This window comes from Brachionichthys hirsutus, unplaced genomic scaffold (genome assembly GCF_040956055.1).
Source record: "Brachionichthys hirsutus isolate HB-005 unplaced genomic scaffold, CSIRO-AGI_Bhir_v1 contig_196, whole genome shotgun sequence".
Lineage (NCBI taxonomy): Eukaryota > Metazoa > Chordata > Actinopteri > Lophiiformes > Brachionichthyidae > Brachionichthys > Brachionichthys hirsutus.
Window position 1 is genome coordinate 342801 of NW_027180355.1, and position 12754 is coordinate 355554.

Consider the following 12754-nt stretch of genomic DNA (forward strand, 5'->3'; position numbering starts at 1 on the left):
TATATACACTTCACACAGACACACACATCTTCATCCTTGTTGTAGCGATCGTTGCTATTAGCATAGTTTTAAGATAGATTAGTCTCACCAGTTCAGTATCTGAGATGTGTTAAACATGGAAGAACGTAATGATGTTGCAGTGACGATGACCTCTGACACTCGGGTATAATTTATGAGTAACATTATCAGAATTATTTATCGTATTGGAATTGATGGAGAATAACCTGAAAATATGAAACCATTGAAACAACATTTCACTTTTGGAATTGGGGTTGTATTGAACTATGACTAATGGGACAAACTCTTGATCAAAATCACTGTTAGGGAAAGCCAGACTTGTGGGCTGGATGAAAGTCCTGCTGCTCTGCTCTTCAGTTGCAGTTGGTAGATTGCCAGCACTCTGCTGTAGCCCATCTCCTTTGACACGCATGTGTAATTTCCCTCCTGCTCAGGACCCATGCCATTGATCAGAAGAAGGCACTGGTGGTCCCTTGAGCTGCACTGTGTGGGACTTTCATTGTGATACCATGTATACTTGGCATGATGGGATGAGACCGGGCACTGGAGGAAATACTTGGAGTGAGTGGGAAGCTTGATAGTGACAACATCCTTGTTGGGCTGTCCATCAGTGGAAGGTGCAAACACTGAGAGAAGAACACAAGAGTAAAAGATAAATGTTTTGTTTGACAGAGATGGTGATAAATACAAGAGGACAAGGAATGAACCCTTGTGGTACACATATACAAACATTAAGGTAACTTGACAATAATCTAGACTACATTCTGGGCCCTGCCTGGGAGAGTCATAAAGCCATTTATTCCATTAGATAAACTCCTATAAGGCCAAGTCAAATCTGGGTAGATAAAAACTAGTTTAAGCACTTTTATTGTTATTTTTTCTGACATATCAGCAATAGACTCTTATTGTAATAAGAGCAAAGCAAGCCTCCATTGCATAATAAATACAGTTTTTTGAAAGTATGAGCTTTACTTGATTAGGCAGACATGAGACTCAGACTCGATTTCCTTACGACAGAGGAGGTACCTGGTTGCCAAAAACATGCTGCAACTTTTCAGACAAAAATAAATCCCCTGAACATTTCAATCAGTTTGAGAACATGGAGATTCAGAGACAAGCTGCAGACAGAAGTTAGAGAATGGAAAGGTGCTGGTGGAGCCCAACTGACAGTTTCAGCAGAAACACGTACCTGAATTATTAATTATGTTCAAAGATATACGCTACCATACTTACGTCAGGGTAACAATGGGCTTGATGTGGTGTTCCTACAGTGCCTTAAAATTAAAATACTGTATTTGGAAGGCAACTTTGCCAAACCTGATTAGAACACATACAAATGCCGCTCCCAACCTCCACACGGTTACTGCACAACAAATTATGTAAAACACTATGAGAAAAGTGTTTCCCTATCAAGGGCTGACAGGGTTAGTACATTGATGACATTTTGGGAAGTTTAGTGCCTTGTTCAAGGGGACCTCCTCGCACTGAGATGAAGGTTATGAAAATGAGCTGATCTTAAAGTAGTCTTAGAGGAATTGTATCACATTTGTCTGGGTGTTTCCCCAAATACTCGGTCTTTGTGACATACTATTCTGCAAAATAAAAAAACCTTTACAAATTACAAAGAACAATTTCACAATTTGCAGAAGGAAATGAGAAGGAATTTAGTCATTGCCCACGATGACTAAATTCACTCATGTGGCAATGCTGTTTTGAGTCATCTGGGTTAGGCAGACAGGAAATGTAATCACCCTGGCTACATTTTACTTAAACATTCTCTCTTTTTTTGTCCCTTGTAATCAGCATGTAGCAAACGTGCGGTAACCATGACAAACATTTGAATATCTGATCATATTAAACTAACATGATAACAAGCAGCTCTTATTATCCGAGTACATTAATTTACAAGAGCTATAAAAGAGTGTAGCTTCTTGTTTTATGACACACCTTATAAAGCATGGCAAACATTTGAGCTGTAGACAGACACATCATTTATTGGTCAATAACACTATTTTATCTAACCTAATGTCACGCATTTTCATACCTTTTCCGAGAACGTGATCGTTGCAGATCGCGTGGTCCCCTTGGACAACGTCCTGCTTTGCACCACTGTGAATGGATATACATTTTTATTAAGCAGATGTTTGTTAGCTTGTTTTATATCACAATACACTCTTAAAATGGTTTCAAGCTACTAATGCATCATTCTAACCCACAGTAAAGCATCGCTTTCAGTTCTGGAAATATACTATCGATTTGCCTTCCAATTCTAATTTTCCTCTATGCTCTCGGGAACTGGAAACTTCTCATGGTCTCACCTCCAAGTTTGTTTCTGAAATAATCGCCAAAGCTTTTTGCTCAGGTAACAACCCAACTGTAGCTTGAACATTACAACAAGCGTTATCTTATTTTCTCATTGCTTTCCTATTTTGCCTGATTATTTCCCAAAGAAAAAGCTTACAATTCAAATGAAACTGGAATCATTCAGGAATTGTTGAATACATTGGGGTTTTTTTGGGGTTTTTTTGGTGCTTCTCATTCGATCCTACACGAATCTAAACCTGTATATAATCTAATCAGGCTCAGCGGGACAGTCAGAGCATTGCACTGATGTGCTGCCTGCCAGATTATTACTCAGAACACGCACATCTGCATGTGTCCTTCTGACTGATATATCCTTCCTGCACAAACAGAACATTGTGATTCAGCCTTTAGGGTTCTGTGTTGCCTTATGCAATCAAAGTGAACGTACATCAGAGAAGGTGTGTATGCGGGTGCATTACTCTTTATGTAGATCATGTGGTTTTTGGGCAGACAAGCGTGAGTTCTTTTTATTGAAGCCTTACTTGCTTGCAGAGAAAGCAGTTAGTCAGGTTCAGAAGGGAAGTTAATGTCAAGTCTAATGAAAGCTGGAGGCTCTCCGCCGGTTAGCTGGACTGCAATTGTACATTTAAAGTGATCATTTACCAATAATACCAGCATGTTATTCATGCAGTCAATCCAAGTGCTTTATTTGGGGACACAGGGCTGTCATGAGATGAGGTTAATATTAATAGCAAAGCCTATATGTTTACAGTAAAAATAATTGTAAAAGTTCTCATTAGGATAAAATATTGTACGGTTATGATGACACCCTCTTGAAGGATCTGCAATAATCCTCTTTCCTCAAGAGAGAACAATTTTTACTTAAAACTCACATTTCCTGCTAAAATATTCTGAAAAGAAAATGTCTACATTTTATTTCTCATAATCTATAAAGGAAATCTCTTTATATATTATGAGAACGTCAGGGTTCAACAGTTCAGGGTTGCTGTACTTTACAACCATAAAGTACATCATGCTCAGCAAAATCATGTGATCATTGTTTAGCTGCCAACCTCATGACAACCACGTGTGCTCTGCTCAAATGCAGAAGATTATCCAATGTTGATACAAGATAATAGTATTTCCATCCACGCCGACACTGCAGTGTTTATTTTCAGAAATGTTTTTAAATGGCTTCTGGGCTTTTTTTAGGATTTACAGGACTGTGTGAAAGGCACTAGAAATCATTTTGTAATGGACAATTTAAAAGTAAAGGTGCAATAATGCTGGTCATACCGTGTCTCAGGGGAGCAGTGGCTGCCGGTCCAGCCACAGTAGGGGTCTCTAGCTAAGACACACTCCTCGCAGGTCTCTCCGTGCTGGGCACAGTGCGCCACATCTATCTGGATCATTTCACTTCTGGAGTTAACATACAGCTTCCTCTATAAGGACACACAGTACACAGAGTATCTCATTGTACTACTTCTTTGATGAAGTTTTTCTTAGCCCACAATCACCCATGGACAATGCTAGATTTAGTAAAAAAAAAAAAATCAAACTTGATGAATTTTCTTTTAAGGTGTACGTCATTTAACTAACTGTCAAGATACTTCTCCCCTCAGTGAAGTGGGTATGTGTGTTACTCACTGAAGAAGGATGCAGGAGAATGCTCAGGATGTGGGTTTTACTGTCAAAAGGTTGATATTCCGAAATGACGAAGGTCTGATTTTTATTGTTAATAACCTTGTGTATCCCACCATGATCTGTTTTAAGACATGGAAAGTACAAATGAGGATGACTCAATACTCAAACCTGTGTGAATAAATCATCTCAGCTCACACCCCGCTCTCATATCTCATGTTTAATCACTTTAAATGACTGCTCCAGTAAAACCCATCCCTTAAAAAAGGAAAGATGGCGTTTTTGCTTTCATGAAAATGTAACACAAACAACAAAAGCATGTAAAATAGTAAATGACACTAAATGGGACAAACCAATAATGAGTATTTCCACTGTAGTTCATGAGCTATTCAGAGTTGACCATTTGTTGTGTGATCTTCAGTGTTTAAAGTTACTAGGCTGGTTACTCGTCTAATTCTGATAATGCTGTGTGTGTGGTACGGTGTGTATTTGTGTAACTCATTTCCCATAAGATATTACCACAGAGTGCATTTCTGCCTTTGCAAAATGACTGAAACCCCCAAAATAAAACCAGAAACCATATTCCAGTTACTAGAATGTTAGTCTTTGCTCTGTGAGATGACATACATGGCTCATAACAGCAACCTTTACAGGAAGTGGTTCAATAGTGTGTGTGTGTGTGTGTGTGTGTGTGTGTGTGTGGGTTTGGTGGCAAATTGAGGTCAACATATGAGTCATGAGTTCGCTGAATAAGTCACACCCACAACCATAGTGGGCGAGTTCTGCTCTGTCCAGCAAATTTCAACGGCCATTTTTAAACCCCATTCTAGAGAGTTTAATCAGCTACTTTCTTGAATCCAAATATTTTCTTTAAAAATGTCAAAAAAATAGCATTAAAGTTTTTCATTTTCTATTGCAACACAATGTTTTACTAGCTGTGATCGTAATCACTGTTCTACTCACTTAAAGACAGAAACAGGACAGGGTACTCGTCGTTCCTCCTGTGCTGGAACGTGTCCACGGCTATATGAGTGTAGACGTGGCGCTTAAACAGTAGTGGACCGAAGTCCTTCTCGGGCTGGACCCATTGCTTCATCTCCGAAGCCTCCTTGATCATCCGTAGGGCGTCTAAAGGGATCTTTGTGCTGTCTGAAACACACTGAACGAAACAGGATGTATGTTTTAGTACTGCAACTGACCACTCGGTTACCATGGCGACACCTGTAGAGAGTTCCATTTGTGCATTGCACGCATGCCCTGCGTAACCATAATGGCATAATTTGATTAACTTGATTTCAGACAGGGTTCTTACTTCTACACAGCCACAATTGGTAAATGAGTGTTAGCTAGCGAAGCTAATGAGCTCATTCTATCTATTTCGATGTTTCTAGCTCTCTCGTTTAAAAACTAGAAGGGCGTCTTTGATGCATTTGACAGCTATATAGATCAAAGTTAATGCTAACATTACAACAGTTTACAGGTTGCTGGCAGAAGGGCTATATTTTCTAAGAAAGGCCTTTGTTTATATTTTGTGAGGTCAAATCAATATAAATGACACATACCGCTCTAGGACCATCCCTTTGGCCACCTTTAAATGGGGAAGTTGTAAAAACATGGTCAATATCTTGTATAGTGAAGACACAGACAGCGGTCATAGACCTGCAAAGAGACACAGAGGTCATGTAGTCCGCACACAGAGACGTCTGTAACAACACGAGACTGTCATGGGGACAGCAAAGAGTCCACCATGCTGAGCAGACAGCAAAGAAACAGAGAGGAAGTGAGTCTAACAAAAAAGGAAGTGACATTTAGAGGAAGTGAAAACTGAGTGCTCAAACGGATAAGAGAGAATTAATTTTAGTCTGACCAAGAGTTGAAGTGAACGGAAAGATAATCAAAAAGGTTTGCATGTTTTCTAAAATAAAGTTTCTCTTCGTACATTTTTTGTGTTTGTTCCCATCACATCATCGCATCATCAGCAACAAAGCAACCTTTATTTTAAAAGGGACAGGGCATTGAGAGCAATCTCTCATTTTAAAGTTTGACCGTAAAAATATATATGCAATCTACATATCCAATAAATTCATAAACAATCACAAAAACAGACTTTTACATTGAAAGGTGCCCACAATTTAATAGAAAATGAGTCATTTAGGTTTTCATCGCTGTGGCTCAGTTCATTCATTCATTCATTCATTCATTCATCTTCTTGAAGAAGAGACCACCATAATCATTTTGCCTTCACCCGTTTATCCCTATCCCAGTTGACAACCGACGAGAGGCGGGATACACCCAGGATGAGTCGCCACCGCATCACAGGGCCACACAAAAGACAAGATAAACACACACCTATGGACAATTTAGACCAATTCACCTATATTGCATGTTTTTGGTGGTGGGAGGAAGCCAGAGAACCCGGAGACAAGGCGAGAGGATACAAACTCAGCACAGAAAAGCTCCAGGGGGGAATCAAACCCGGAACCTTCTTGCTGAGCGGCAACAGCAATACCCGCTGCGCCACCCTGCTGCCCTTCCTCCAGCTTTTGGACGCTGAAAGGTTTTGTACATTTGATTAAGCTAATGCTTAGATATGATTACACATGCCACTTTAAAATGCCCTTCATTTTTGAGATAACCTAATTTAACCCAACTTTGTTCAAACTCACGGTACTGTCCACATCCTTTCTTTTTGCTGCATGAACTCTGATGAAGTCCTACCATTCATTTCTGAAGAGTGCATACACTCTGGTGTCCTGCCACCGGTCTGCATGGACAGTAGCGATATCTACGAGCTCAGAGAAGCGCTGTCTGCTGTGTGGGTCGCCACAGAAGAGCCTGGCGTTCATCTGGGATGTCCAGGTAAACTGCAGGTTGCTCTTGGGGCCACCAATATCTGCCTGAATCCATAATGCATATGTTATGATTAGTAAACACAGTGTATTTGGTTACATTCAATGTTTACACTAGAAATTTACTGCACATATTTGATGGTGTAAAATGTGTTTTACAGGCCTCACCATGCAAACCTGTGACACAAAAGGAAGCCACATGGAACTGTACAGGTCTGTGTCTCTATTCTTCTCATTATAGAACGCATACACTTTATCCTGCAGGGGATCGTCTTTACGTGTGCTGACCACCAAGCCCACATAATGCTGCTCTGAGGACAGAGAAACAAAATAATACAAATATGTCTCCTTAGCAATAAAAAAAAAAGAAGCTCTATCTCCATTCACACACCTTTATTCTGGCTTGCTGGTCCTACTCGTTTCCCACCAAACTTGTGGATGCCAACATATTCTCCAGATCCAGAGTAAGTAAGGTACAGATCTGCACTTCCTGTGGATTCTGCAAAGACAGAATAAATGACAGCACCACATCACGGAAGGATCATTAGTGTGCAATTTAAATCCAGTTTTATATTATTCATTTTGTAAGTGACAAGATGAAAAGGTTTCACGATAATCACATTTCCACTTGATCTGAGACTGATGGGCAAATTTTCTTAAAACATTGCTTCCTTTAGGAGTGGAACTAAACTTCAACTAAAACAAACTGTTATCTGTGAAAATGATCCGTTTGCACACGGATCTGAAAAAAGTCACTGAGAACTGGCTTATGTAAAGCATCTGGATGGATGACGATCAAAGTAATGCTGCATCAATCCTGGTTTTTGCTCAAAGAGTGAAGCGTGCAGTCATCTTCAGGGCGATATTTTCAAAAGATAACCCTTCAAAAAGGTTTTCAGAAGTTTGCATGACTGCATAAAGCATAACAATAATAGCAACAGAAATCAAAACAAACTCACCAACAAGTGCAGAAGGTTCGCGGCCCTTTATGATAAATTCCTCTATGCTTTCTGCTATGCTCCTTAGTTTTACGGAGGGTGTGCTCATAGGCGACTGTTCCGACAAATTCTAAAAGAAAACACAACATGCCTTCAGAAGTTTATCGCTGCTCCGTCACTGATGGCACAAATGTGATATCATTTATCTTTTGATAAAGCCGTGCAGTAATCCAGTTCAGTATCTTCCGTCGCAGCATCCTACCATGTCACAGCATCCTACCATGTCACAGCACACCGTCGCAGCATCCTACCATGTCACAGCACACCGTCTTCAGGTCGTTGGTCCCACACATAAACACCCGCTGGTCATTCTTCCTCTCATGGATCACCGTGATGTTATAGTTGGACATCTAAATGACGCAGGTAGACATTATGCTTCAGTCAGGTTGAACCAACATAAGTGCTGTTGTGTTTTACTGCTCACGCTTTGTGGAAGGCTAGTGCTTGTACAGTCTTCCCATATTGGACGCCTTTCCACCGGAGCCTGTGAAGAGAAATACATCAAATCACTTTCTCCACATCGTTCAGATTTTTACAGGGAGACCGAGTCATGTGATGTTAGAAATATTTGCTACCTTCTGGGGATTTTCAAAGGTGAATGAAATCAGGTGTTTTTGTCCAGCAGCTGTGACGGTGTCTGAGTCTCCTCCCAGAACTATCCACACGGGTGCATGGTGCTCAGGAAGAGGCAAATGTTTCATTGCAACCTCTGTGATGAAACAATGTTGATGAGCAAACAGATTTAATCAAATATTCACTGCAAACATGACTTCATATTTTATTTTCATGACAGGTTTGGTCACATTTAAAACTTTTTTGCAATCTTTGGTTTTCAGAGAAATGATCACAAAGCCTTTATCTATTCTAACTGATCTAAAACGTCCATTTCCATGGAGACAAGCTCATCAGCAGCAAGAACGCCACACCTGGGAAGCATCATGTTATCATGAACAGTCCGCATGGCGAGTTGGCAGGGAGGTGAATGCTCACCGGTTTACATTTTGGGATGCATTTACAGGACAAATGTGGTAAAAATCTACCCGTGTCCTGGTCCACCACAGACCCAGAACCTCCTAGATCAACATGCATGTGGACCCTTAGAACCCGTAATTGGGGCTGCAGAGGCCCAAACAGCGAGAGATTATCCGAGGCACCAGGATTCTAACTTTGTAAACATCCTCCTCGGAAGTCCAGCAGCGCTAGAGTGGTCATCCGGAGGTAGTCCCAGTCCATGAGGAGGGATGGGTGACGCACTAATGAACCAAAAGGTGCCACCTCAGATATGGTTGCCATGGAACCAAAACGACCGAATCTAACCCGCACACGAACAGGCATGAGACCAGTCGGCCATCAGACCAAGGTTCTCCTTTGATCAGATCATTGAACCTGTCAGGGCGCCGTTGATGAGAATCACGTGACTAAAGTTGCGCTTTAAGAGCTGCTCTGCACCGTTTCCCGACCGGGACTCGTCTTTTTTTTAATTAAAAAAACAAATTCAGATTATCCAGTAAACGTTCCCTCCCCCGTAATTAACCACGTCACATTTCTGCGCGCTTTAAAGTTGACCCAGAATCCGAACTCGTTCATACCTTTATCCGTGAATATCATCCTGGGTTGCTGCGTTGCGTCTGCCTCTGTCGGACTGTTGAGGCATGTCAATAATAAACACGCCGTATAGAAAAGCATTCCGTCCGTGCGTCGCGCGCTCCGTGTGCGTGTGCGTCTGGCTCTGAGCGCCGCGCCGGGGCGGATCTCATTTGAGCTATTTGTGTATTCCTGTTTTCCTAATTTAGCTGCCCCGCCTCTCCTGTCATTTCCGTGTTAAAAGTAAACAACAAAAAAAGGTGTTTATTTTGAGAGTAGTTTGAGAAGCAACTTCAACACCATTTGACACATCGGAGCAGTAATCCTCCTCCTCATGGACTGGCGCGGCCTCATTATGAATACGTACCGTTACCGCCATACCTTCCTCACGGTTATAAATTTAAACTGCAATTAAAATTACAATTAGTTTTGAGACTTTCAAACTTTTGACACTGTCCAATAAATTTGTGTTAAAAGCCAGAGAAGTCCATTTTCATGTATCTTTTTTGTTTTTTAGTTGGACCCGTTTTTTATCAGGGCTATAAGTCATATGTGTCCTTAAACAAATCCTCATTAATCCTGCAAATAAAATAAATAGAATAGACACATGATGATCAGACGATGATCAGTGCTCCGGTGTTTAGTAGAGCCTACATGATTTATTTATTTGTTTTTTCTGTTTTTTAAATGGGATTTTGAGGATCAAGTAACCCCTTTCCACTGTCTGCGTTCCACAATCTAGAAGCTAGAAGCTTGACATCGTATATATTGTAATTTCATTGCCTACAAATGCTGATCGGTGGTTTAAACATCCAGCAGATGGCAGCGTTGACTGAATCTGAATCACTGAAGACCAATCACTTAACGCTCAAACTTAAACACACTACTTGGGAGGAAAATATCTTCTGTTAAAAATAAGTCATGATGATTTTATTTATTTATTCCAAAATCAGAGATAAGCTCGACTCAATCGAAAATATGTGCAGTGTTTCACACCCTGTTAGCTTTGGAAAACAAGTTAAAGACTTGACAGAAAAGAAAAATGGACAGAACCTCTGGAAGAGCACAGAAAAAGAATCCATCTCTCTACATGCCCACAAGACAAAGTGTTCTACAGATCAGACCGTCAAAATCACAGAATGCACAGATAACTATGCAACACGTTTTTCATTTTAATTAGCCATTTATTATATTTCAAGATATTATAAAACATTTCACAAAGACTAACGAAGAAGTGGAGGAAGAATCTGCATCCCCAAGATTGGATTCACTTTTCCTCAGTGCAAAATCCTTCCCCAAAATTAGGGTGATCACCAGACCTTTTAGATCGATTTTAGACATGCAATAATTATCAGCTTTAATATGAGAATATTGTTCCAGATACTTACTGGATTCTTGGTTGTCTAATAATCATTAGTTGCAACCTTGGTAACAGCTGTGTTTTCTGGGGTCTATATATAAAACACTCAGCAAATTTCTTTTCTGGAAAATAGAAAGGCAATTTCACTTCCAGCCGTGACTGCAGTCAGGAAATTGGCCGGCTGTACTGCAAACAGTGCTGCGGTGCATGTGCAGAAAGCCCACTGCAGTAAATAATGAGAGCAGGGGGCTGCGCTGACTCAAGTCATTCTAAAGACATCCATTAAATGATGGCACAGTGGAAAGAATAAAAGGATTGCACTGAATGAATGAAGTTTTACTCTTCCTGCGAGGATTTCATCAGCCAGCAGATGGTTTCTCTGACGAGATGTGAGGACGCTCTCCATGTGTAAGTCAGTGTTTTATTTGTCAGTATTAAATGTGTTGAGTTGTCTGATGCCCCCCCCACACTTCTTTTTCTATATATATTGCACAAGTCCATCAGTGCAGCAAACGTATTTCAATCTTGCTCAAATTTCAAGGAGATCTGTCGATGCTAGCATTTCTTTCAGCTCTGAAGACCACGCCTCAAACACATGAAGGAGTTTGTTTTAGCAGGCGGGAAAGATTGAAGGTAACACACTGCTGCTCCTCGTCTGTTTGGCTGTTGGTTTGTTCATTCAATATTTTGAGTGTAATGAAAGTATATACATTCTAGTGTGGATGTTTCTCCGTTTATGTTGGGATGATCAGATGAATGGAAATCCCAAGGTGAGATAGAATTATATTGTTGTGCACTCTATCTATCTTTTCAGCCATTCCTTTGGAGCATACGAATGTATTCTTGTGATGTTATCTCATCTTTGATCATACAAATCATTTCATGACGCATCAGTTCATCCTTTTAGTGCTTTAGTGGGCGTCAATTCCTTGCCGTTGGCATGAGATCATAGCGAAAGGTTATTGATAAGAGTACTTCAGCACCAGCTCAAATGGATTAAGGAAATAAGATACAGAAATTATGTAGGGCTCCCTTGAGTCAATTGATAATAGTGATCAACATCATCTACATTTTAATTGGATAATTAACTACTGTTGAACTGAGAATGAAACTTGATTGAATCTTTCCCTATTTCAACAAGCATCCTCTTATTAAGTTCTTCTTCTTCTTCTTCTTCTTCCGGCTTGTCTTATCTTGTTAGGGGTCACCACAGCAAATCAACTTTCTAGTTGATTGCATGCTTAATTCTGGCAAAGTCTTATTATGTCAATATTATGCTTATTTGGGGATAATATCCCTCGTGTGCCCTTGGACATTATTGTCAATTTCAGAAATTCAAAACTCCCTGGTGACACAGGTAATCACATTCTCACGGGGGTTGATTTTTGGTGATGTGGTGTCATTCTGAATCAGTTTCCTCAAACTGTTTGAATTGGACTTACTATTCACCTGGTTTTGGTTTTACAGTGTGCTGGAAAAGCCCCAGCTAGAAGGCTGCTGGTTTAAATCCACCTGGCGTGTCTCAGTTTGGGGGGGGGGTCCACTCCACAGCCAAGAAACATGTAATATGGGCGATTCTAAACTTCTAAACTGCATATTGGACGTTTATCTTTGTATTTTTAAGATCAGTTGGAATAAGTACTACAGATTTTCTTTTAACCAAGTGATTCTAAAAATAAGTAAATACTCGAGTTACTTCTCCAAACTAAGATCTTCAATTGCTTCAGCTATTTGAGCTAATAAACTGAAACGATGTCACAGTCTGCTCTGGCTCTTTGAATTGGACTAACTGCTCAGGTTTTACAGTGTAGTCCTGTCAGCCACTGAGAGCCCTGTCACCCGCTCGCTGCAGGAGCGCTCAGAGCGACTCAGCGCACAATCCAAACTGCATGGGATCATGCCGCAGTACATTCTGGCAGGTAGGAAGCCTGAAGTCTTCTTCAGTGTTACTTCATTTTGCATCAGTGTAGTCTCTGTGTGGGCTTTTGACATTTTCTATC

General features: G+C 40.5%; 1 protein-coding gene across 1 annotated transcript; it reads right to left on the minus strand.

Moving 5' to 3' along the window:
• Nucleotides 1–288: 288 nt before the first annotated feature.
• LOC137913978 (semaphorin-7A-like) lies at nt 289–9496 on the minus strand. Its single transcript, XM_068757597.1, has 14 exons — nt 9400–9496; nt 8386–8519; nt 8235–8294; nt 8062–8160; nt 7772–7880; nt 7204–7311; nt 6981–7123; nt 6682–6860; nt 5526–5622; nt 4927–5122; nt 3970–4085; nt 3619–3764; nt 2063–2127; nt 289–644 (listed from the first exon to the last, which is right to left on the minus strand). The coding sequence occupies exons 1-14, from the start codon at nt 9494–9496 to the stop codon at nt 289–291; spliced, it is 1905 nt and encodes a 634-aa protein (XP_068613698.1).
• Between the last annotated feature and the right edge of the window lie 3258 nt (nt 9497–12754).

Excerpts from the sequence above, each read along its gene's own strand:
- LOC137913978 (XM_068757597.1), bottom strand. The coding sequence starts at position 9,496 with ATGCTTTTCTATACGGCGTGTTTATTATTGACATGCCTCAACAGTCCG. Across the intron at positions 8,161-8,234 it reads GCACTAGCCTTCCACAAAGC|ATGTCCAACTATAACATCAC; the intron begins GTGAGCAGTAAA and ends TGCGTCATTTAG. Across the intron at positions 7,312-7,771 it reads CGAACCTTCTGCACTTGTTG|AATCCACAGGAAGTGCAGAT; the intron begins GTGAGTTTGTTT and ends CTGTCTTTGCAG.